The 26,616-nt window shown below is 44.5% G+C and overlaps 1 protein-coding gene across 3 annotated transcripts; it reads left to right on the forward strand.

Moving 5' to 3' along the window:
* Nucleotides 1–612: 612 nt before the first annotated feature.
* Nucleotides 613–25,654, forward strand: ADPRH (ADP-ribosylarginine hydrolase). Of its 3 annotated transcripts, none has more exons than XM_084612237.1 (5): nt 774–873; nt 4,566–4,716; nt 18,228–18,573; nt 21,193–21,553; nt 23,858–25,654. In XM_084612237.1, exons 3-5 carry the CDS (start codon nt 18,261–18,263, stop codon nt 24,255–24,257), a joined length of 1,074 nt encoding a protein of 357 aa, XP_084468363.1. In that variant the 5' UTR covers nt 774–873; nt 4,566–4,716; nt 18,228–18,260; the 3' UTR covers nt 24,258–25,654. The 3 variants fall into 3 exon arrangements, with proteins under 3 accessions (XP_084468362.1, XP_084468363.1, XP_084468364.1); XM_084612238.1 differs by having other exon boundaries at nt 853–869; XM_084612236.1 differs by lacking the exon at nt 4,566–4,716 and having other exon boundaries at nt 613–873.
* The last annotated feature ends 962 nt before the right edge of the window (nt 25,655–26,616 follow it).

Raw genomic sequence — 26,616 nt, forward strand, 5'->3', positions numbered from 1 at the left:
CCGATGAAGTGAGCTGTAGCTCAGGAAAGCTCATGCTCAAATAAATGTGTTAGTCTCTAAGGTGCCACAAGTCCTCCTTTTCTTTTTCTGTGTAGTGGAGGCTGTGAAGCTGCCCATCTCAAACCCCGCCTTCAGACTGCAGGTCGGGGAGACGGAAGCACATGGCAGCATTGCAGTTGGGTGCCTTCAGTCTGAGTTTTAAAATCTATGAAGTTAGGGGCACACCACTAGAGGTACTGTCCTCGCGACCGTGGTAACTTTGCCACACGCACCCTTGGTATTACTGCCTGGGCAAGCCCCTTCTACGTGGCGTAGAGTGAAGTCATCTGGGCAATCCTGTTCCGTGTGCTGTATATTGAAGTCATCAGCAGCGCTCCAGGGAGCCTTCCCCCCTTAACTCCAATTCATCGATTCCTTAATGTTACTAGTGAGCTAGAGCGCAGGAGAGCTTAGGCTCCAATAAACGGGTTAGTCTCCCAGGTGCCACAAGTCCTCCTGTTCTTTCTACTAAGAAAATATCCTTCCACCCCGCTGGGAAGTTACAAGTAGCACTGTAAGGCAGAGACTCTCCCCTGAACGGAATATGGCTCAGCCTCCCACAAACCAGTTTACAGAAGATGGCTGGTAATGGTTGCTTTGCTTTGGGCTGCTGTGCGGCATTTTAGGGGCTGCATTTCCAGCCCCCACCCTGCAAGCTTCTCTCCTTTCCCTCTGGTAGGCTACGTCGCAGACGAAACAGGGGTCAGCTGCTGCCCTCAGAAGCGGTTGCTGACAAAAGATTGGCTGCTCCCTCTGCAAATCAAATCCACCCCCCCCCCCGCCGCAGGACGGAAGAGTCACATTCCGCAAGAGGGCTCGGCTGCAGAACTGCAAGTAATTCCTCCCCTTTAACCACCTTCTTTACAGCGTTTCTTACAACCGGACTGTAAAATGCGGCCGCCGTGTGCCCGTCCCGGCCGTGAGGCGCCCAGCCAGGCAGAACGCCGCTTTCCCCTAGTTAGTTTGTGAGCAAGCGACAGAAAGAAACTCGGGCTAGCCGAGGGCAGCTCTCTCTCCTGAAGTGCACAGGCCAGGCTCAGAGTGTCTCCTGGCTATCCGCGCCCTGGGCGTGGTGACATTTCGGGTTGGATGAAACTGGGGGGAGGGAGGACGGCAATAGCACTCCCGCCTTTCACCCAAGGCTGAGCACTTCTTACTTCTTCCAAGCGCTTGCAAACATTAACCAACCCCCACCGTTCTCATGATTTGCAGGGGCACGTGGCAGTCTACAGCTGCCCCAGCTATTCCACTGCCCGCCCTGCTGGATTCTGGGGCCCTCCTCTCACAAGTCTCCATGGCCAGGGGCCCCCCTCGCTGCCTCAGGGCTGTTGCAGTTACCTGGGTTGTGCTGTGTCTAATACCTGCACCCTGGCCATCAGCCCCCGGTTTTAAAGGGAGTCCCAGCAGGGGACCCGTCCCCACCTGTCATGCAACGCCTTTGCAAATCCCACAGCATTGCCCATGCCCAGCACTGGCTGATAGTAGCAGGAGTTTCCCCAGCCTGCCGGGGTTGCTCCAGTTCAGAGGCGGATTAAGATTTACTGGGGCCCTGGGCACAAAGAACTTTTGGGCCCCCCACACTCTGGGGGCTCAGGGGCGCCAGAATCGGGGAAAAGAGGGAGGCCATCTCCCCCCCTTTTTTTAAAGAGAGAAGGCTATGCCCACCCATTTTTTCACATAGGCGTAGTCGCCTCAGGCAGGCACAAAGCAGCGGCTGCATGGGTATAGTTTGGGGAGGTGGGGGTGGTGTTACCCCCCCAAAAACTGCAAACCTCAGGCTAGAGGCGACAGGAGGAGCGATGCTGCATGTGGCTGCTGCCTTAGGCACAAAGCCTAGGCGGCAGTGGGGTGACTCAGCAGAGGAGCCTGGGTGGAGTGCAGTGGCTGCTGAAGCCGGAAAAGCTCTCTGCCCAGCTCCTTGCTGCCTGTGACCTTCCCAGGGCTCCCTACTGCCTCCCAGGCCAGGTCAGGGCTCCCCTCCCCACAGAGCATGTCTGTAGGCCCTGGGGAGGGGGCAGGAGGCCGGACTGGAGCCCTGCCCCTGTGTCCCACCGGCAGCGGCATGTCCCACTGGGCTGGGGGCTGCTCTTGGACACTCTGGCCCCCTACTTAGGGCAGATGCAGGTTCCGAGGCTCCCCACAGTGGCCTGAGCTCCCTGGGCAGCTCTTACCACTGCCAGCTCCAGCTTCTGCCCTGGCCAGGGGGTGGGGCCTTGGGGGGCGGGGGGGAAGAGGAGGAGCAGGGGTCAGGGCCACAGTTCTGGTGACCGTGGCCCCCCTCCCACTTCTACCCAGGTTCTGGCATTCCTGCGGGGGCCCCCAAATTGGCCGGGCCCCTGGGCACGTGTTAATCCGCCACTGCCTGTAGATTAGCTACAGCCCAACGTAGCCAAAGATCCCATAGATGATCGTAAAACCAGAGACCCTGTAGAAGAACTTGAAAGGAGCAAAACCAAAGGCTCAGTGGATGAGCAGGCCAACAATGGAGCAGGTCAAAGCAGTCTTCCTGCTGGAATAGGTTTGAAGTTCCCATATGATAAGTCACTTTCACGATTCAGTTTTATCACTGGAGCAATTGTGTATGCTTGTACAGATTGGTCCTTGCCTGCCCGTCAAGTGTGATATGCCAAATGGAGAGTTTCAATTTTTCCATCAAGATGCCATTTTCCCATCTTCATTTTACAGCATGATAAAAGCACTGCATGAAGATTTGCATGTCAAGTAGCTTAGCATGCTCATATCTTTCAGATTACACATACTGTCACATTTGGTGATTGATTGGTGATACACTGTATTTTCCACTTTATGCATCCGATGAAGTAAGCTGTAGCTCACGAAAGCTTATGCTCAAATAAATTGGTTAGTCTCTAAGGTGCCAAAAGTACTCCTTTTCTTTTTGCAAATACAGACTAATACGGCTGCTACTCTGAAACCTTTGGGGATACAGAAGCTCAAAAATCAACATGGGTAAAAGGTTTCAATGATTGGAAGAATATGCTAAAGTTAATGGCTGTTCATGGGAGGACCAAACAACATCTGTAGTCACATGTGGCAGCTTTACAGTTTTGACCCTTCACAAGTAACAATACATGTTTTGATAAACTAGCATCTGAAAATATCAGGAAGTTGCAAGAAGTATTAAAAATATTGCATGACAGTCAAAACTTCAGCTAGTTTAGGTCTCCCTTTTCACGGCCACTGTGAAGTGTTGGAGAGCATCTCTTGTGGTATTTAGTTGATTATGAAGCTGCTTGCCTGACATAATACAACTTCTGCCTGACATACCAGTGACACCAAGAGAATAAATACTTGAGCAAGAAAATTGCCTATGAACATATAAGTCTTTTTGCCTCAGAAACCAGGAAGCACATATTTACTAGCTGCAAAGAAGTGAAGTTGTTTACTGTCATTGCAGATGCAAACATGTTGATCAAATGGCTTCACTTTTTTAATATTGATCGTATCAAAGGAAAAGTAGATATAAAAGAGCATTTGTGGCAATAAGCGAGGCAGATGCTGCATCCTTGTGTGACAAGTTAACTGAAGTTTTATTTGACAAGTATTGGATCAGACCCTAAACACATGTCTGGACAGGATTCAAAAAGTAACTAGATAAGTTCATGGATGGTAGGTCTATCAATGGCTATTAGCCAGGATGGGCAGGGATGGTGTCCCTAGTCTCTGTTTGCCAGAAGCTGGGAATGGGCGACGGGGATGGATCACGTGATGATTACCTGTTCTGTTCATTCCCTCTGGGGCACCTGGCATTGGCCATTTTTGGAAGTCAGGATACTGGGCTAGATGGACCTTTGGTCTGACCCAGTATGGCCGTTCTTATGTTCTTATGACAGGGATATGTTGGGGCCAGTGTTATGGCTGGACCTCGTGGAGGAATGCAAGCAAAAGAGAGAGAACATCTTTCAGGCAAGGGAGGCAAAGTGTGTGCACCATATATCCATTGCCTAGCACAGGCCTGCACAACCCGTAAAGCGGCGAGGGCCATATTACTCCAAAGAAAACAGCTGAGGGCCAAAACTCCCTGGCCTTGCCGAGCCCCCCCCCCCCCAACAGTGCTGCCCGGCCCCGCGGAAACAAACCCTCCTTCCCCAGCGCTGACCCGCCGAAACAGCTGTGGGCCAAAAAGGAAGGGAGGGGCGGGGGGTAGTGATACTTTATTAAGAATTTTTCAATTAAAGCAAACTTTTTTTAATTTTAGTTTTTTTAATGAATCATGGAAAAATGAAAAACACCTGTTCCGTTGAAAGAAAATATTTGTACTTTTCATAATTACCTTGCAAATTTAATGAGAGATAGTACATCTCTTTTGGGCAACAAGGTTGTCGTATTTGGGGGTGATATTTGAAGTGGATATTTTCATAATGTCTTCAAATGGTCGTCAGTCAGAGAAGAACGATGCTTGTTTTTTTTCATGTGGATTATGTTTGTTCACATATGTAAGTGCTTCCAAAAATGCTGAACGTTTTCAGTGCAACTTCGATAAGATTCTTGTATTTTTCATTGTCCAGACTTTTGTAGAAGTCCCGCAGGCTGCTTTCTCTGTGCTTATTTCGGTAAACCGCCGAACATTGAAGTTCAATAAACTCCAACTGCAAATCTGGTTCCACGGAAAAGGGATCTTCAGTCAGCTTCAACTGGACGTCTTCTTCTTTAGACAAAGTAAGTCTTCTGTCAAATTCTTCAATCAAAAGATTAATGTGCTTTGCATATTTTTCTTCTAACTCGGCATGTTTGTGCTGAGGGATACGCTGTGCACAAGTGGGAAAGTGACACAGTTCTCCTTTTGACAGCTGACTTCTGAAAAGTTTCAATTTCATTTTGAAAGCTTTCACTGCTGCACACATTTTAAATATAAGTTGATCTTTTCCCTGAAGTTGAATGTTGAGATCATTCAGGTGTGCTGTAATATCACAAAAAGAAAAAGAGATCTTGATTCCAGGACTCATTTTCAAGCTCTGGGAATTTTATTGGCCCATTTTCTAGGAATTTTGCTACCTCCTCTTTCAAAGCAATGAAATACTGGAGCACTCTTCCTCTACTCAACCTCCTCACTTCCCGTATGGTAGATTAAGCTGCTGCACTCGGCGTCTACCCCTTCAAGAAAGGCTCGAAATGTCCTATGTTTTAGTCCTCTAGAACGGATGTAGTTTACAATGGAAACTACAACTCACATTACATGCTCAAATTTTAAGACTTTGCTACACAAAACCTGCTGATGTATAATGCAGTGATGTTTGGTTATTTGTCTCCCGATAAATTCTTCAAGAAGAGTAACTGTTCCAACATTTTTTCCGCACATAGCTGGAGCACCATCAGTACAAATGGCCACCAAGTTTGTGAAATCTAATCCCGACTTATCATTCATGCACTTTATCACTTCACTGGAGATTTCTTTTCCGGTTGTGCAACCTATCATGGAGCACATGTTCTTCAGTAATTTCAAAGTTTTTATCAATACCTCTAATAAAAATAAGAAGTTGGGCGCTGTCTTTAAAGTCTTTTCATCCATAGCTAGGGAGTAAAAGCAGAATTTACTGACTCTTTGCTTTAACTGATCACTTAGATTGGTAGAAAAGTCAGCTATTCTTCTCTGTACAGTCATGCGTGCTAGACTGACATTCTCAGATATTCCCCTCTTTTCTGGACGTAACTCAGATACAGCAGTCAACATACACTTTTTTAAAAACTCGCCTTCTGTGAAGCATGTCCCAGCAGCAGCAATTTCCTTAGAAATTTGGAAGCTTACTTTAGTAACCGTATCATTCTCAGTGCTCACTTTCTTGAAAATTTGCTGTTCTCCACTAAGGTTTTTCACTAAACTGGGTTTGGGTTTCATTTGGGTTCAGTTTGGCGAGATTGGGATGTTTAGTTTCAAAGTGCCGCCGAAGGTTGTATTCTTTTGGAATGGCTAACGTTTCACGACACACAAGGCACAGTATTTTGTCTTTGGAAACAGTACATGAGTATTTATTCGTCCATTCAGTGTTGAAAACTCTGTGCTCTGATTCTCTTTTTCTTTTCACTCATGGTATCCATTATGAAGCTCAAGATTGTATTGAATAAATTCACACACAAGGGAAACACTCACAGTCACACACAAAGAGAAGAGATATCTCATGGTGCATGGCACACTGGAAGCCTGTAGAGGGGGAAAGAAACGGCGTGAATAGGGTGACCAGATCACAGCAGTAAAATAGGACCCGTCCCTGCCCCGCTCAGCCCCACCATCACACCCCTCTTCACCCCCTAACCCCCTGCTAGCTTGCTGCGTCCCTCCTAGTCAGTCCCCCACGCACCACTCGCCTCCTTTCACCTCCTCCCTCCCCTGCCAGAAACCTGCATGCCCGCCCCTAGAACCCCTGCCGGCTCACTGCTTGCCTCTTTGCGCCCCCTCACCCCTCCCAAGTATAAAGCCTCATTCAAAGACCCAGGGGTCACTATATTACTGCACACAGCAGTCAATCAATGCAGTTGTAGATAAATCTCTGCATTATGCATTTTTGTATAACTTTTATATGACTTTGTATTGAACCTTGGTAATATGATATAGCAGGCCCCTAAGGTAGTATAATTAAGGTAAAAGAAAAATGTCTTTTTGCTAGAAGTAGAATAAGATCTTCCCCCCACTTTGTAATCAATTGCCCTGTTGAATGAATGAGGTGTGAATGAGGCAGGGGTGGTAGGCAGGCACCTCCAGACAGCTGCAACCCTTGGAGAGGTGATGGGAGCCAAACCAAGGACAATCAAACTTGTCAAGTGGGCTGACTAGAGAAGAGCAGACATACTGATGGCCTCGGGGATTAGAAGCAAGCACCTTCCTTTGGGAACACCCTCTTTGCAGCATTGGGACAACCCCCAGCCCAGAGAAAAGCAGCAAAAAGGACCAACGGACACAGTCCCAGATTTTGAATCTGGGAGATTTGCATAAGAGGGAAGCTGCTATAAAAGTGAGGTGTCTTGCAGAGAACCCTGGGTTTCGTCTTGTCAACATTGGAGCACTGATCCGGATCGGCAGAAGCCCGGCTCCACCCCTCCCCCATCTAACTCACCTGGCCAGTGAAATTAAGGGGAGCAGCTCGTTGGTAACAACAGCACGATGGAGTGTGTGTGTGTATGTGAGTGCAGGAGCGTGATATACATCCTATGCATATGATAGTGCTGGTTATTACATGTAATACTAATAAATGTGGCGTTTTGCCTTATTCCCCCTGAAAAGATCCTGTACGGTATTTTAAGTACAACACAGTAACAAAAATTAAAATACTGAAAATGGATGCCCCCCTTCAGCCACCGACTCATCGCTTGCCTCCTCAGTCCCCTTCCCCCGCCGCCAGCTCATCTGCCCCCAACCACTGACCTCTTCACCACCCCGCCTGCCCACCCACCCACTGGTTGACCAGCCAGCCATTTGCTTGCCCCACCCCGCCGCTTGCCTACAGCCCCCGCAGGCAGCACAGTGAGCCCACGGGGGCCGCATGTTGTGCAGGCCTGGCCTAGCACATCAAATTAACCTAGTTTTGGTTCATGCTTCTGAAGATATGGCCAATCCAGACCTGAAGATTTTCTTCACAGCTTTGCAGGAAATACATAAATATTTCACAGACGAGCCATCGATGTGGAAAACCTAATGATTAAGTCTAAAAATAATCTTGATCTTCAAACTCTTGCTTGAGAGAGTACAGTTTTACAAAGAGAAGAGGAACTTGATGATGCGCTGTAGGGCCCTGAAGTCGCTGTCAGGACTGATGCAGCAGCTGAAATGGAACAGGCTTCTAAAGAATGAAGGAGACCTTTATTATCGAACAGCACTCTGCGAGACTAGATGGGCAGCGCAAATGAAAGCCATTGAGGCAACTATAGTAAATGCATTAGAGTATTATTGAATGCCAAGAAGATGAAATTGTGGCTGAATGCAGGAGTAGTGAGGACATATATTGAGCAAAAAGCAACATGTCTGATGGATTGGCTGTTCTACCTCAGTCTGTTATGGTGGCATAGGATCTTCATTATCATGGCTGCAGTCTCTGGAATCCTTCGGTCATAGAAAATTGACCTGATCCAAGTCCTCCAACACAGTGAATTAGCTCAGCAATCTCAGATCTGAAAAAAATTATGCGGGAAATTGTAAAAATCTCAGACCAGGTCAGAAGCAATGAGTTATGGAAATACAAACTATCCAAGCCAAAGGAAGAGATGTGTACTATGCATGTATGATGCATTTGTACACAATTGTGTGTTAGAAACAAAGGAGAACCATCAAAGGAAATATTTTGAGGTCTTAGATATGATCAGTGAGCTAAAATCTCAGTGTGAGGGAATTCAAGAGGTAGCTGCTTGATTTGGTTTTATCCATCCCAGGTGACTTCAAAAATATAACTTTAGCAGAGTCAAAGTGAAAGGTCTTAAACTCATGGGGAAATATTAATTTTTCTTTAGATTTGGTTCATGAGATTGTAAAATTATTCATCTTGAAAAACAAAGGACACAGAGGTGTTCGGTTTGTCCCTTGGAGTCCAGAGTTACTTGAATTTCATAGTGTCAAGTTATCCCGGTGATGTTTTACCAGAAATGGAAATAATTGTGTTGACTCTCACCCTGCTCATTGGAGTGCCTTGCGCTGAATGTGAAATGAGCACATTAAGATGTGTCAAAAATTATGTGTGTTCAACACTACCACAGACACAGTTGAGTGATCTTGCTCTCCTTCCAACAGAGAAAGACAAGACAGCCTCATAAAACAATTGGCCAAGGAAAAGTATTGCCATTGATGTGAGGTTCCAGTAATTGAGAATATGCAAACCAACACAGTTTGAGTGAGATTCCACGTAGGTTTGGGCCTGTGATTTTTGTTTTATTTGTTTACTTTAAACTTTTTATATTTAAAAAAAGCCTAAGGCGATGTGGCTATGCTGCATATTTGCTGACCATGTTCCGACCTTAAAATCTGCCCCTAAGTTTGGCCTATCCTGGTTCTCTGTTTTTGGATGGATTGTGAGTTTTATGTTGTGTTAAAGCACCCAAGGCTTGAGATGGGATTTTTTTAAAAATAAATCTAAAACCAAATTTCTAAAAAATCCCTTGACTCACTTAGAATGACTAACTCACACAAGCTGATCTGATGCTGACTTCCTGTGTGATTTCTGCCAAGTTGCCAAACTGCTCTGTCCTTGCTCACAGAGTGTCTTAGGTAAATGTCCCCTAAATTGGTATTAAATTATACCAAGGGTTGGAGCACTAGTGCAGACCGACCACTGGCATTTTAAGCACAGAATTGTCTAGATCTATCCTGAGCATGGTCAGACAACAGGCTGGTTCATAGAATCATAGAATACAGGGCTGGAAGGGACCTCAGGAGGTCATCTAGTCCAACCCCCTGCTCGAAGCAGGACCAATCCCCAACTAAATCATCCCAGCCAGGGCTTCGTCAAGCCTGACCGTAAAAACCTCAAAGGAAGGAGATTCCACCACCTCCCTAGGTAACACACTCCAGTGCTTCACCACCCTCCTAGTAAAAAAGTTTTTCCTAATATCCCAACCTAGATCTCCCCCACTGCAACTTGAGACCATTACTCCTTGTTCTGTCATCTGCTACCACTGAGAACTGTCTAGATTCATCCTCTTTGGAACCCCCTTTCAGGTAATTGAAAGCAGCTATCAAATCCCCCCCTCATTCTTCTCTTCTGCAGACTAAACAATCACAGTTCCCTCAGCCTCTCCTCATAAATCATGTGTTCCAGTCCCCTCATCATTTTTGTTGCCCTCCGCTGGACGTTTTCCAATTTTTCCACATCCTTCTTGTAGTGTGGGGCCCAAAGCTGGACACAGTACTCCAGATGAGGCCTTACCAATGTCGAATAGAAGGGAATGATCATGTCCCTCGATCTGCTGGCCATGTCCCTGCTTATACAGCCCACAATGCCATTAGCCTTTTTGGCAACAAGGGCACACTGTTGACTCTTAAAACCCCTGGGCCCTGTCTACACTATTGCTCTAGCCAATGCTCGACCTGCAATAGACTCATAGATATTAAGGTCAGAAGGGACCATTATGATCATCTAGTCTGACCTGCACAATGCAGGCCACAGAATCTCACCCACCCACTCCTGCAATAAACCTCTCACCTATGTCTGAGCTATTGAAGTCCTCAAATCATGGTTTAAAGACTTCAAGGTGCAGAGAATCCTCCAGCAAGTGACCTGTGCCCCATGCTACAGAGGAAGGCGAAAAACCCCCAAGGCCTCTTCCAATCTGCCCTGGAGGAAAATTTCCTTCCCAACCCCAAATATGGCGATCAGCTGAACCCTGAGCATGTGGGCAAGATTCACCAGCCAGATACCCAGGAAAGAATTCTCCGTAGTAACTCAGATCCCACCCCATCTAACATCCCATCAGAAGCCATTGGGCCTATTTACCATGAATAATTAAAGATCAGTTAATTGCCAAAATCATGTTATCCCATCATACCATCTGTTCCATAAACTTATCGAGGTTAATCTTGAAGCCAGATAGGTCTTTTGCCCTCACTGCTTCCCTTGGAAGGCTATTCCAGAACTTCACTCCTCTGATGGTTAGAAACCTTTGTCTAATTTCAAGTCTAAACTTCCCGATGGCCAGTTTATATCCATTTGTTCTTGTGTCCACATTGGTACTGAGCTTAAATAATTCCTCTCTCTCGCCGGTATTTATCCCTCTGATATATTTATAAAGAGCAATCATATCTTCCCCTCAACCTTCTTTTGGTTAGGCTAAACAAGCCAAGCTCCTTGAGTCTCCTTTCATAAGACAGGGTTTCCATTCCTCGAATCATCCTAGTAGCCCTTCTCTGTACCTGTTCCAGTTTGAATTCATCCTTCTTAAACATGGGAGACCAGAACTGCACACAGTATTCCAGGTGAGGTCTCACCAGTGCCTTGTATAACGGTATTAACACCTCCTTATCTCTACTGGAAATACCTCGCCTGATGCATCCCAAGACCACATTAGCTTTTTTTCATGGCCATATCACATTGACAGCTCATAGTCATCCTGTGGTCAACCAATATTCCAAGGTCCTTCTCCTCCTCCGTTACTTCTAATTGATGCGTCCCCAGCTTATAACTAAAATTCTTGTTATTAATCCCTAAATGCATGATTTTACACCTTCCACTATTAAATTTCATCCTATTACTATTACTCCAGTTTACAAGGTCATCCAGATCCTCCTGTATGATATCCCGGTCCTTCTCTAAATTGGCAATACCTCCCAGCTTTGTATCATCCGCAAACTTTATTAGCGTACACCCACTTTTTGTGCTGAAGTAAGTAATAAAAAGATTGGTCCCAAAACCAAATCCTGAGGAACTCCACTGGTAACCTCCCTCCAGTCTGACCGTTCACCTTTCAGTAGGACCTGCTGTAGTCTCCCTTTTAACCAATTCCTTATCCACCTTTCAATTTTCATAATGATCCCTATCTTTTCCAATTTAACTAATAATTCCCCATGTAGCACGGTATCAAATGCCTTACTGAAATCTAGGTAAATTAGATCCACTGTGTTTCATAGAATATCAGGATTGGAAGGGACCTCAGGAGGTCATCTAGTCCAACCCCCTGCTCAAAGCAGGACCAATCCCCAACTAAATCAATGTCAGGTGATTGTTTCTTGAGCCAAATGATCACTTCCTTATTTAAAAATGTCACCTTGCTCTCCCACATGGAAACAATTAAGAATCTCTTCTAAAAACAGACTCCCTGTCTCTCCAGTAGAGTTCATCAGTCAGGAGATACATGAATTGGATTCAGAAGGAGTGGCCTGAAATACCTCCTGCAAGTCATACTGGCTGAAATTCAAGCAAAGACAATTCTGTTCTTGTCCAGAACTAGCTTTGCCTCCAAACAATCCAAAAAGTTCAATCTGAAAAATGATCTCATCATGGAGATTTAAAAAAAAACCAATCAACCAACCAAAGCACTCCTCACAACAAACAATACACAACAGTCAGTGCTGTAGACAGTTATGATTCACCATGCTACCCACCACTTGGGTCTGCTGACTGGAAGTTTGTGGAAGCAAAGAACTGCTGCCTGGATTCCTATTCAGCCAAGACTACATATCAAAAAGATGGGTTCAGACTGGGATTTTGACCCCTAGAACCTAGCCATCCTCCTTCATGCTTCACCTGTTTCAGGCAATGTGTATACCAAGGTGCCGTATGATGAAGAAGCCAAGAAAGATGGCATTTGGTGGCCATAATATGACAATCATGGAAAAGTAACCTTCTGCTTGTCTACCAATATCCTCTCCTCCTTTACAACCACTTCCTACAACACAATTTTCCTGCAATATTTTTGTCCTCGCCAAGCATCTCTCTACATTCTCCCATAACTGAATTGTGCATTGTAGATTTTTGTAATAAGCCCTGTGGGGTAAGAAAAGTGACCTGTCCATGAAGTACCATGTGATTACACATCTTTAGGAGACACTAGCCAACAGACAGCAAAATTCAAATTTTGTGGAGAATGGTATGTTCACCAAGTGATGCAGGGAACTCATGTTTCCTTTGTCTAAAAAATCTGTTACTTTCTCAAAGAAGGAGATCAGGTTGGTTTGGCACGATCTACCTTTTGTAAAATCATGTTGTATTTTGTCCCATTTACCATTGACCTCAATGTCCTTAACTACTTTCTCCTTCAAAATTTTTTCCAAGACCTTGCATACTACAGATGTCAAACTAACAGGCCTGTAGTTACCTGGATCACTTTGTTTTCCTTTCTTAAAAATAGGAACTATGTTAGCAATTCTCCAGTCATACCGTACAAACCCTGAGTTTACAGATTCATTAAAAAATCTTGCTAATGGACTTGCAATTTCATGTGCCAGTTCCTTTAATATTCTCAAATGAAGATTATCTGGGCCCCCCAATTTAGTCCCATTAAGCTATTCGAGTTTGGCTTCTATCTCGGATATGGTAATATCTACCTCTGTATCCTCATTCCCATTTGTCATGTTACCATTCTCACTAAGTTCCTCATTAAAGACTGAGGCAAAGTATTTGTTCAGATATTGGGCCATGCCTACATTATCCTTTAACCTCCACTCCATCCTCAGGGTTTAGCGGTCTCACCTCTTCTTTCCTTTTTTTCTTCTTCTTCTTTATATGGCTATAGAACCTTTTACTACTGGTTTTAATTCCCTTTGCAAGGTTCAACTCTACATGACTTTTAGTCTCTCACGTTATCGCTACATGTTCTGACCTCAATAAGGTAGCTTTCCTTGCTGATTGCTCCCATCTTCCACTCCTTGTATGCTTTCTGCTTTTTTCTAATCACCTCTCTGAGATGCTTGCTCATCCAGCTTGGTCTACAACTCCTATCTATGAATTTGTTCCCCTTTCTTGGGATGCAGGCTTCTGATAGCTTCTGCAACTTTGACTTGAAGTAATCCCAGGCCTCCTCCGCCTTTAGATCCATAAGTGCTTCAATCCAATCCACTTCCCTAACCAATTTCCTTAATGTTTTAAAGTTAGCCGTTTTGAAATCAAAAACCCTGGTCGCAGATTTATTTTTGTTTATCCTTCCATTCAGTTTGAACTGAATTAGCTCAAGATCACTCGAGCCAAGCTTGTCCCCTACAACCATTTCTTCTATGAGGTCCTCACTACTACTCACCAAAACCAAATCTAAAATGGCATCCCCTCTTGTTGGTTCAGCAACTACTTGATGAAGGAATCCATCAGCTATCGCATCTAGGAAAATCTGAGCCCTGTTATTATTACTAGCACTTGTCCTCCAGTCTATATCTGGGAAGTTAAAGACTCCCATGATCACACAGTTCCCATTAGTATTTACTTCATTAAAAGCATTAAAGAGGTCTCTGTCCATACCCACATTAGATCCAGGCAGTCTATAGCACACCCCAAGCACTATCACAGGGGAGGCTCTAGAAACTTTCTTTCCCAATGTGATTTTTGCCCAGACAGACTCTGTCTTATCCATTCCATCGCTTCTTATTTCTTTACATTCTACCTCATCATTGATATACAGTGCTACTCCACCACCTTTACCTTTATTTCTTTCCCAAACAGCACATACCCCTCAATAGCTGTAGTCCAGTCATGACTACTATTCCACCATGTTTCTGTTATCCGTATAATATCTGGTTTCACTTCCTGCACCAGTAGCTCTAGTTCCTCCATTTTGTTACCTAGGCTCCTCGCGTTGGTGTACAAACATGGGAGGCTTGTCTAAAATTCCTGATGCAGATGCAGCCTCTATACCTCTGTCATAAATATAAAGGGAAGGGTAAACCCCTTTAAAATCCCTCCTGGCCAGAGGAAAAATCCTCTCACCTGTAAAGGGTTAAGAAGCTAAAGGTAACCTTGCTGGCACCTGACCAAAATGACCAATGAGGAGACAAGATACTTTCAAAAGCTGGGAGAAGGGAGAGAAACAAAGGGTCTGTGTCTGTCTGTATGCTGCTTTTGCCCGGGATAGAACAGGAATGGAGTCTTAGAACTTTTAGTAAGTAATCTAGCTAGGTACGTGTTAGATTATGATTTCTTTAAATGGCTGAGAAAAGAACTGTGCTGAATAGAATGACTATCCCTGTCTGTGTGTCTTTTTTGTAACTTAAGGTTTTGCCTAGAGGGATTCTCTATGTTTTGAATCTAATTACCCTGTAAGGTATCTACCATCCTGATTTTACAGAGGTGATTCCTTTACTTCTATTAAAAGTCTTCTTGTAAGAAAACTGAATGCTTTTTCATTGTTCTAAGATCCAAGGGTTTGGTCTGTGGTCACCTATGCAAATTGGTGAGGATTTTTACCAAACCTTCCTCAGGAAGTGGGGTGCAAGGGTTGGGAGGATTTTGGGAGGAAAGACGTGTCCAAACTACGTTTCCCAGTAAACCCAGTTAAAGTTTAGTGGTGGCAGTGGAAATTCCAAGGGCAAAGGGTAAAATTAATTTGTACCTTGGGAAAGTTTTAACCTAAGCTGGTAAAAGTAAGCTTAGGAGGTTTTCATGCAGGTCCCCACATCTGTACCCTAGAGTTCAGAGTGGGGAAGGAACCTTGACAGCCTCCATCTGTAAGTTTTCCTACTTGTCCTCTTATTGCATTTAAGCATCTTCATTGATTTTGCACAGGTGCAACTGATTGAAACTAAGTATGCAAAGGCCTGATGTGCAGAAAGGAATAGGCGCCAGTTCACACTTGCAACTGGGCTGGTTCTGCAGGGATTGCAGAAGTGAAATGTAGCAGAAAGAAAGGGGTTTCACTAAACTAAACAGATCCAACTCTGAATATACACACGGGGTAGATCAAGGCAATAAGGGGTCATTTCTATAAAATTCAATGGCAAAAAAAACTACATGCCGGCAGAGTTAGGGTTGCTTGGTGGCATGTCATCCCCTTGCAGAACGCTAAGTGGAGCAAAAGTCAAACTTCTAAAAACCAGGAAACGTAGAATTAAGGCTGTCCATGCAATCTTACCTCTGCCTTATTTCAGCAATGCTCTAATATGCCCTATCACACATACCTTTACTCTGCTAACCCCACAATTGCTGAATGGTTTAAACCTTTCACCTGTTTTTGCAACCCATGTACTGTCACTCACATGAATCCATCTAATGCTATTAAAGGACAAAAAGGGAAAAAGTTGGATGAGCACTAGCTCCCTCAGATCCTAGCACTCACAGAGAGGGCAGTGAGAGGGATTCAGATACCCCCAAAGCAACAAGGCCTCCCACACCTCAGCTCATGAGAGGAAAAGGTGGGGGGCTCAGCCCCCCCCCCCGCCCAAGGGGCAAGAGCCCTTCATATTTGGGCACACACATGGGAGGGAAGAATGTGGGGCTCACAGGTGCCTGTCTGTATTCTCCCCCAGTTCCATGCCATTCATCCCAACAATTCAGTATCCTGCCCTTCCAATTTCCCTAACCCTCACGCCTCCCTCAACTGCACCCCCAACCTCTCTCTCCTCTATCACTCATCGCCAGCTATCCTTCTCCCCTTGCTGCAGCCCCAAACCCCTCTCCCCTTGTTCCCCCACTGCTCTGCCCCTTAATGCCCCTCCCTCCCAGGAAGCATTCATATGTTTAATTCCTGCCTCCCACCGTCATGGAGTGTATGTACCCAATGCTGGCCCAACAACCAAAGGGTTAATACAGGCACTGCTGACTGGCAGCCTCACAGCAGCTGGAAGGATAAAAGGGCTTGGACGCAGAGGGGTGGGGTGGCTAACAGAGGAGCGAGTAGACTGCCGAAAGGAACTCCTGTCAGCAAACTGCTAGAGAGCTACCAAGGGACAACACCCCAGGAAGGGTGGAACAGACCAAGAGGCTGAAGAGCCTGCAGTGACCTGGGGGAAGGTTGCTGGTGCCCTGAACTCCTTCCTGAGTCAGTGAACTTGGATCTTGCTTGTCTAGCTTGAGGGTCCTGAGCTGGAACCCAGTGCAGTGGTGAGCTACCCTACCAACTGGCCCCGAGAACAGAGAGGTTTATTCAGATTCCTAGGCGCCAGGAATAGACTGATAGCCCCGCTAATGCTGAGTGTTCCAGTGCCATGTCCCAATTGGCCGCACCAACTCCACCCTCTCTCCCAAAAATCCCCTGCCACCTATGACTCTCAAATTGTAGCCACTTAGTCCAAACCTTTTGTTTTAGGTGTGGGCTTATGATTAACTTACTCTTAGTTATGTTAATTGCAGGGTGACTGCACAGCTGTTTGTCTCAATGAGATCTGTGATTCATCCAGTCATTAGTACCCCTCAGTTGAACAGTACAAGGCAGAAGGAAATCAGTTTTGGTGGGGAGAGGCTGTAACTCGGCAACCCCTTGGTCAAAAGACCCCAAGTCTGGATCTCTAAGCCTGTGCCCCCATGAGGCACACCCAATTTCAAAGCAATCTGAGGAACTGTTTGGATTTTAGAGCCCTTCCAAGTGTCGGCCTTTAAAGCCTATAAAATGGAAGGAAAGGAAACCCTCTAGCCATTGTTCTGTATTGGCGGGTATGCACTGTAAACAATGTACATTTTCTCAAATCTTGTCCTCAGTTTGTATCCCCCAAAGATTTAGTGGGTGTCACCACTATCTTGGGTAAAACTAGACAGATTGAGACCATTTTGAACTGCCTCACATCAATAGTTTTAGCTCTAGCTCTGTGCAAAAAAACCCCTACACCACAGCAACCAACTGCAGATAGAAACTTTTTGAAAAATGGTTATTTTTTTCAGGTCCTAAGCCTTTATAGCCCCTACCCTGCACTCTCTTGAGGCACACCAAATTTCAAAGGACTCCTACTAAGCATGTCAACTTTAGAAGACTTAAAAATGTTGATCTTTAAATGGAAGTTGTAATATAATGTTAACTCTGGGGCGCTGCTGGACCACTATAATTACTCTTCAGAGTGCAACTGTACTTCATTTTTGTTTTAAATCACTTTCTTAACCTATAGCAATTGATTAATACATTAACCTTTCACTCTTGATATGGTTTTCTTTTTGCATTTTTCTCAGACAATAAAAATAGACCAAACAATTTCATGTTCAGGCTCTTAAGCATTTATCAAAATGTTACTATAACAAGGTGGCAAATCCTGCAGGGGGATATATGTTGTCTGGTTTTTGAATAAAGAAATGTTGGGTTAGCTTTATTTAACTACAGATTTAATACAAAACCACTTAACCAACCAACCTGAGGGTGTTATATGGATCACACTTTTTTAAAAAAACAAAACCAATCAATCCAAATTTTAATACTTATAAATAACTTTATTCTCAATTGCATCTGTAATTTACCTGGGCCAGGATGGCAGCAGCTGAATGTAGTTGGGAATAAGAATGTGTACTTTGTCAGATCCTGAGAGAAACATGCTATAGGCCAAGGCCTAGAAGCTTGTATGATGGAAGGCTGGTGTGGGATCTACTCTTGGTTCAGAACAGGGTTTGAATTTATATTGGTTTCCCAGTAGAACACCCACAGGCCATTCCCTACTCAGAAGCTAAACTAACCATACAGATTGTGAGGCAAAGTGTGCAAATACTGCATTTCAGAGCTATTTGTGCAAGTTAAATTGCCCAACAGGTGCAGAAAGGCTGAATGCTCCAGCTCTTAAGACTTTGAGTATGGCTCTTGCTTGACTAGATACACAATGAAGCACCCTCCCAAACTAATAATACTTGTTTGATTTTCAGAGTCCACGAAGCGGAGCCACCCTGCGGCACAGCATGAGTTCAGGTCTGATTGAGAACTATGTGGCAGCCATGGTGCTGAGCGCAGTTGGTGATACCCTGGGCTATTACAATAGAAAATGGGAGTTCCTGCAGAATGGCCAGGAGATTCACAGGCAGGTTGCACAGAAGGGGGGGCTGGGAAACATCAGTATAGCAGGCTGGAAAGTCAGCGATGACACAGTGATGCACTTGGCTACAGCTGAAGCTCTGGTAGCTGCTGGGAAACAGCCAAGTTTTCCAGAGCTCTATTCCCTTATAGCAAAGCACTACAAGGACTGTATGGATGACATGGCTGGCAGATCTCCAGGTAATCCTTCTGAAATTGTATCTGTACCATACAAAACAATGTTTCCTTCCTCAGTCTAATTTTCTCTCTCTCATTCCTTCTTTAGTTAAGGCTGCCAGAGAGTTGCCACTGTTTATAGTTGCTTATAACTTTACCAAACTAAGTGTTCAGGCTGAAATTTTCCATGTGAGTTGTCTGCATCAGACTGATTTTTCTGAAAAGTTTCAAATAAAACAGTTCTGCCATTTCCAAGAACAAGGTTGGGAAAAAGACATTGTTTTGCTAATATTCTTACAACAGTTTCTTCGAGAAGTTCTAGCATCTCCGTGTTTGGATCTGGGACATGAAATTTGGCAGGGAGGTGACCTTTATGTCAGGGATATGCCTTTGCAATTTCTGTGAAAAATATGCCCACATATGGCCCAGTTATAAGCCTTTTGGGGGAAAAAAAAATTTCACTTTTACATATGCTCAGTAAAGACATTGTAGAGTTTGGCAGCTACATTCCCTGAAGATTCTGTCTGCACCGAGCATGCTCCAGCCCAGGGTGGAAGGGGCTAAACAGGATATGACTGTCCCTGCAGTTGCTGCTGGGGGCCACTATAGGGCCTGGCATCAGACCTGAGAGCAGGAAGCCTTTTTGTCCTGTGCTCTCAATGCCTCCCCATCCCCTCCCTGCTGGCACCCTAGCAGTGTGGAGGAGAAAGCAGCCTGATCCAAATGCGGAGTTGACAAGAGCTGGATTGGGGAGGGGCAATGGAGGAAGTAGATTGGAACAAACTGTGCGGGGCTGGGGAGAAAGACTGGAACTGGCTGGGTAAATTGACTGGCTATATAAGTAATACAATCAAAATAAAATATTTCAACCTTATCAGTGAAATTTTTGGCATTTCTGTTCCATGGGAAATTTCAGCTTTTCATTTGGATACAGAACTAGTAGGGGTTTTGTTTGTTTATTTTGGGAATATCCTGCGGAATTCTAATGCCCAGGCAGCTGTAGTGACCATGTAATTAAAGATAGTATGATATTGTATATGCACAAGGGAGTCAAATTAAGGTTTCATGGGCTACCTTAATTCTGCCATTTTCTAACTTTTCAGTACTTTGCTTTGCATCCTTAATATTCTTTTAACATACAATAGAAACTCAGAGTTACAAAGTGACGAGTCAACCACACACCTGATTTTAAACCGGAAGCACACAATCAGGCAGCAGCAGGAGAAAAAAACCCCCCAAAACTAATACAGTACAGTACTGTGTTAAATGTAAACTACTAAAGAATAAAGGGAAAGCAACATTTTTCTTCTGCACAGTAAAGTTTCAAAGCCGCATTAAGTCAATGTTCAGTTGTAAACTTTTGAAAGAACAACCATAACATTTTGTTCAGAGTTACAAACAACCTCCATTCCGGTGGCGTTCGTAACTCAGAGGTTCTGCTGTAGTTTTTGGTATGCAGTATACATCTTGTGCATACACATATACACAAAAATAAATTTTAAACAGATGTGATAAGAAATTAAATACAAGAAAAGTGATAAGCCCCATCAAACATTTTTCAAAACCATAATGATCTTTACCGGTAACACCTTAGTATTTAGTAAAATCTAAATCCCTTTTCACTAGTTCTGCTATTTAATTTTCTGTGTTTTTCCTCAGCAGGACAATGAAAATACAGCAATCACAGTTTAGCCAGTTTTATTTTCCCACACTCGTACAATGCTGCAGTTTGGGTTGCAAACATTCCAGGGGAATATCTGGATGCTTGTGGAATAGGGAAATGGAGACACAAAAGTTACCACTGATGATTTAGACAGCCTTGCAGTTGTTAGGCTATAAATATGCTTTGGACCTAAACTGAGGAACACTCATGACTCTGGGTAAGCCAAAGGAAACTGCAGGTGCCTAGCAGCTTTGTTACCTAAGAAGAGATGGCCTAATTCCCAAAGTATGGATGGATGTACCTTACTTTAGGCACATTGACAATCTTTGCCATTGTCCTAGGTGGTTAAGAGAGAGAATCTCTCTGTAGTTGCAGCTGTAGCTAGCTTTCTGTTAGAAGACTGATTTTTTTACCCTTATCTTACATGTTCAAAAAAAGTCATGCTATTTGAAATTTGTCATGTATGTGCTCCTCTGCCAGAGAAGAAGTTTTTAGGAGCTGTCTGACAAAATCTGTTGAGACACACAGTCTGGGGGTGGTGGTGATGGTGGGGCAATCAAAAAGATTGTTTAACTTTTTAAAATTAGTTCTTTGCTTTCACACACTAAATTTGGCCTGAAAATGCCAAACTTGTTTTATTTTGTTGTTTTTGACAAGGACTGAGACTTTGATGCTGTCTTATATTTTTCTCTCACACACACACACACACACACACACACACACACACACACACACACACACTAAGGTTAGTGTTGTAAGTGAGTTTGGTTTGGGATTATACAAGTTATTTCAGCAGTTGAAGTAGAGAGACATAGGTAAGCGAGGCAAATTAGGTCTTGATATGAAATTAGGAAAGGTACACAGGAAAGCTCCTTCCCTTCCCTGCCTATCCTCTGGCTTTCACCATTCCTCATTCTAAATGAACATTCTGGCCTGTTGATCAAGGCTTCCCTTTATTAGTCTGTTTCCTTCCTGCACAGGTTCTACCTGCGTTCAAAACGCACTGGGCCTGCAGCCAGACAAACCAGATGGCTGGAGGATTCCATTTAACAAGAATGACGGAGGATGTGGGGCTGCCATGCGGTCCATGTGCATTGGGCTGAGGTTTTGTCATCCTGAGCAGCTGGACAGCTTGATTCAAGTCAGCATCGAGAGCGGTCGAATGACCCATCATCATCCAACTGGCTACCTGGGATCCCTGGCTTCGGCTCTCTTTACCGCCTATGCTGTGAATCGCAAGCCCCCTCACGGATGGGGGAAGGGACTAATGGAAGTGCTGCCGCAGGCTCAAGTCTACATCCGGAAGTCTGGCTACTTTGTGAAGGAGAACCTGAAGCAGTGGTGAGCTGGGCTGGGTTCTGCTGGTGAGATGACTGGAATTTGTAGGCCCCCAAATGTCTGGTTATCAGTCTCTCCAGACTATCAAATGCAAGGCATTCAGCAACCTCAGCCATGGGGTCTGAACACTGTTCTGTGAAAGGAGTCTGTTTCATGGATCCCAACAAGGAGGGTTTGCTTCATGGCCCTTTTACACTGTCTTTGTGTCAATGAGAACTGGGCCCTAGGATAGGAAAGGTTTGTACCCAATGCCACAGCTTTCCTCTGCATTGCCCACTCCTGCACGTTCAGGCCTCTCTGCAGTCTTGTTGGAAGGTTATGAAAGTGCTTTACATACCCAGTGACCTAACTTTTCTAAACCCTCTGCGAGGGAGGGAAGTATTGCTGTCCCTATTGTTAGTGTCCAGGTGCTGGGGGCCTACGAGATACAGATCAGGCTAGATGATTTTGTAGTCGCTTCTGGCCTTAAACGCTATGACTTTACAGATGGAGAAAGAGGGGATTAAGCAACTTGTCATCCTCCATACTTCAGTTCTCTAATGAGGCCAAAGAGAGAACCCAGCTCCCTGCATCTCAGCTACAAGACCATCCTTCCTCCCTAGAGCCTGAATGACTAGAGACTGGGGCTGTTACACTAAATAGGGAAAAGCAGTACTTGTGGCACCTTAGAGACTAACCAATTTATTTGAGCATAAGCTTCCGATGAAGTGAGCTGTAGCTCACGAAAGCTCATGCTCAAATAAATTGGTTAGTCTCTAAGGTGCCACAAGTCCTCCTTTTCTTTTTGTGAATACAGACTAACATGGCTGCTAACTCTGAAACAAAATATGGAGAACCTCAAATAGTTTCAGAGCCGAGCTCAACTCGGACAAGCACTCAAGGGTTCTGATGTTTCTTTGCTAAAACCAATCCTACAGCCTGCAAAACTTATGAGAGAACATGCTTCTCCATGAGCTTTCTACTGGACATCCTGCGAAACAGCCTCTCTGTTCAAACTGTACCGCTGATGTCAGACAGAGCTAGGGAGTGCTGAGGTGATTGAAACAGAGAGGGAGGGAATTATTCATGCTTTTCAGAGTCTAACAAGGTTCTTTCTAAAAAAAGAGGTAGCTTGGGGAGGAGGATTTTAACTTTATCCAAGGTAGTTCACAGTGTCCTAATTAGCTTAAAAACCAACACTTGGGTTCAGTTCCTCAGCTGGAGCGATGCAGATTTACACCAGTTGATGATGATCTTCAACAACAGCTCATTGAATACTAAAGTGATTTGTGAATATTTGTGACTAAGAAACAGCACGTTTGGTTCACTGTTCTTTGTGGAGTCATTCACTGGCTATTCAAATGGCTGACAACCATTGGTGAAAAAAAAGTGTGAAATTTTCAAGAGTCGCACACAATTTTTAACACCAATGATTATTCATTATTCAGAAATTTCCTGTAAAATTTGTCATCTAATCATGAGGCAGAGATACCAATAAATTCTCCAGTTAGGGTGACCGGATAGTACCTGTGAAAAAATGGGACAGGGGGTGAATAGGTGCCTATATAAGAAAAAGTCCCCCAAAACTGGAGTGTCCCTATTAAATGGGACATCTGGTTACCCTGTCTCCAGTGGACACTTCAGACAAACCATAGGCTGAAATTTGGTTGCGTAAACTGTTTGGCAAATACCAAATTGGCAGTAATCAGGATTGGCTCATCTGTAATTCAGAAAAGGGCGGGGAGGCATACAGCTCTATCTTCCATCACTAATAAGCTACCTCGGCTTGGAAGAAAGCAGTCCTGAGGCACCAGGCAAATTAATTTGTTGAGTTGGGGCTGAGGTGGGAAGTTCAGATACACATTTTGAAAGACCCCAGCACATTAGGGTTGGGGGCGAGGGGCAGCTAAAATATTCTGATACGGATCCTAGTTTGGACTCTGAATCCATTCACACACGCAGTTTGTGGAGATTATCTGAGTGCAGGATTTGGGTTCTCTACTTATTTTCTGTCACTTTGAATCCCTTGCAATGCAATGGGTTATTTATCCCTGTCTGTGCATTACTGCCCTCTCCTGGAGGGAAGAGTCAAAGGCTTAAGTGTTCCTCCCTTTGAGTCTCATCCTCTCATCGCCTGTGTGTTGTGCAGCTAATGTCTCCAATTAGACAGGAGAGGTTTGCTGTTTGGTTTAGGAGGTGGGCTGAGTTTTCTCTCTCTCTCTCTCTCTCATGTTTTTTGCTGACAGCTGTGGTGTCCATCTAGTTAAACAGAAGTGCTGCCTACTGCTGCCCTGGGACTTTTGCTTACTTTTCTCCCCTGTTTTGTAGGTCCTACTTTGAAGAACGGTGGGAAAAATACCTGGAGTCCAGGGGAATTTCAGATGGAGTGTCTGTTCCTACCTTCCCCCCCGTATATGGTGTGAAGGAGCGAGATGAATTCTATGTTTCCCTGAGCTACTCTGGCTGGGGTGGCAGCAGTGGGCACGATGCCCCAATGATTGCCTACGATGCCATACTTGGTGCTGGAAACTCCTGGACAGAGCTCGCTCACCGGGCTTTTTTCCACGGTGGGGACTCAGATTCTACAGCGGCCATTGCCGCGTGCTGGTGGGGGGCCATGTATGGCTTCGAAGGAGTCAATGTAGCCCTCTATAGAGAACTAGAATACAGAGAGAGGCTGGAGAAAATAGCTAAGGCCTTGTATGAGGTCAGCCAGCCACGGAGCTAGGCCAAGGTGGTGCTAGGAGAGGTGGTTCTAGAGGTCACAAGACAAAACTAAGTTGTACAAACTTCCCTGTATAGCTTGGGCGGGGGGAAGAAAGGGTTAGATTGATTTTGGACTGCACTTTACTGCCCATTCACCCCCATCTCCTGATCCACCCAGGTCTTGCTTGTGCTTTAGCAGTCTGTCTAGCCAATGCCTAGTATTAGAATAACAGGATTAAGGATGAAAGTGTGAGGGGGAAGTGTGGCATAGCAGCTGTGTTCCCTCAGTTTTTTTCCTTTTGCCACTGTTAGCAGAAATGCAATCTGAGAAACACCAGAGAGCAATGCATGGTCAGTCAGGTTTGGATTTTGTCAGTAATTGTAAAAGAATTTGGTCCTGAGTTTGAGTGACATTTAATATTTCTCCACAGAACAGAACCAGCACCGAGCGCGAGTGCGAGCCTTCCCTTCTCTCACATCGCAGTGCGCCTCCCTCAGACACATAGTGAGCACCTTGACAGCTGAGAAGGGAATACAGGCTCTAGGGCCCATTCAAGCCCTGGTCCTAAGGCACCAATTAGTACGAAGCACAAGGGAGGATTTTCACACCTTTAGTGTAGGGAGACACATTTTCCTGCTTTAAGTCTGGTCATTTGGCATTTGTTTAAAACCTAATTCCATAGCGTCTCTAACCAATTGCAGAATTTCAAGACCTTTTGTTATGATTAAATAAAAATGTCATTGTTATCTCTTGCCTACTGCAGTTAAGGGGGAAGTCAAATCCACATACAGTCTTGCCATTCACTTAAGGTAATTCTAACATTAGGGACAGAATTTGCACCTTACTTCATCAAACTGGATCTCGTTATGAAGAATTAGAAATAGGAAATGCCACTTGTTACCATATCCCAGTTAAGAGCTGGGACCTTCAGAGCTGTTGATAGATGTCCTTTTCTCAAAATGTTATGTAACTGCTGATAACACCTTTGAAAGTTTCTTGCTTTTCTGTGCAAACAGCTGAATTGTGTGTGTCTTACTCCCAAGATGGCAGCTTTCAAGCTGATCATCATTTATCCTGTTTAAGATCCTTTACAAAAAAATAAAATCACTACAAAATGTAAGCTGATAATGCAGAACAATTCTGCTCTATGTGAAACCATCTAGATTTGCAAATGAATAGAAGATAACATCTGCTTCACCATGTCAGAGGTTTGCCATTGTGCCTTTTGGTGAATTTGCAGCAGATATCAAGGAAATGCTGGAAGCGTATGAACAAGTTTCCAAATGAGAAGGAAAAGAGATTTGCAGTTCTGTACCTTTTGCCTGGGGTGACCTCTGGTTTTTAAGTGCTCTGTCTAGAATTAAATAAAAGCATATATTTGGCAAATGGAAGATAAAGCACATATTTCTCATATGAAACTGTTTATTGGTGTTCCATTTTGTCCTTCATTCTCACATGAAGGAGTTGTATGAATCCCTGACCAAACCCAGCGCTCAGGTCACTGAGGGTACATTTATTCTTCCCTTGAAGTGCTGCAAAGTAATGCGAAGAGCTTTTGTGCTTGCATTGAGGAGACAGGACCCCTGTGCCAAAAAGGACAAAGGTAAAGGCAAGGAGAAGATGGACAGATACTGTTAGGAAAGTGAAGGCCACACACCACTGTTCGTTAAGGAACTGTGCTGAAGTGACACGGAATATAAACTCAGAGCTGAGGTGGTTTGTTTTTGTAAGGTAGTGCGGATGCTACTCCCTCCGCCCACGTATTTCTGCACAAGTCCGGGCTCCCATTGCTATAGCAGTCATGGAAGGATGCATCTGCCCATTTATCAAATTCAGACTCGGAAAACTGTTTCCTGCCCCCAAACCTATAGAACAAACCTAAACTAGTACCATAAGAGCAACGTACCTTAGTACAGATTCCTTCCTCTCCAGAGTCCTTCTCAAGGGAACTGCTGAGGAAAACTTTAGTGGTGCACTTGGTCCATGGATCCAGAAGCCCTGCAGTTTTGTGTTTGTATTTACTCATCAAAATGATATACCCTTAGCCTCTCCTTCCCAAAAGAAAGGAAGGGGCTACTATTACTGGGAAAAGAATGACGAGAAGTCATGAGCCAGGGCTGTATGGGGGAGACCCCTGTCTTCTGAGAGATGCTTTATCCCAGTTACATAGTGGGCAGGGGATAAACACATGCACATGTGGAAAGCACACATTCAGCAGCTAGGCAACCTGGACCTCAGTGCCCCCCCCCACCTGACTCCCCCTGCCAAAGAACCTCAGGAGACAGGAGTAGGACTGGCTGGAAAAAGCTAGTGTTTCATGACCATTTTTTAAGAAAGAAAAGTTTTTGTTAAAACTTGTGTTTTTTTTAAACAAAAAAAT

This window comes from Lepidochelys olivacea (assembly GCF_965140295.1).
Source record: "Lepidochelys olivacea isolate rLepOli2 genome assembly, chromosome: 1".
NCBI classification, from domain to species: Eukaryota; Metazoa; Chordata; order Testudines; family Cheloniidae; genus Lepidochelys; species Lepidochelys olivacea.

Excerpts from the sequence above, each read along its gene's own strand:
- ADPRH (XM_084612236.1), top strand. The coding sequence starts at position 628 with ATGGTTGCTTTGCTTTGGGCTGCTGTGCGGCATTTTAGGGGCTGCATT. Across the intron at positions 18,574-21,192 it reads CATGGCTGGCAGATCTCCAG|GTTCTACCTGCGTTCAAAAC; the intron begins GTAATCCTTCTG and ends CTTCCTGCACAG. Across the intron at positions 21,554-23,857 it reads AAGGAGAACCTGAAGCAGTG|GTCCTACTTTGAAGAACGGT; the intron begins GTGAGCTGGGCT and ends CCTGTTTTGTAG.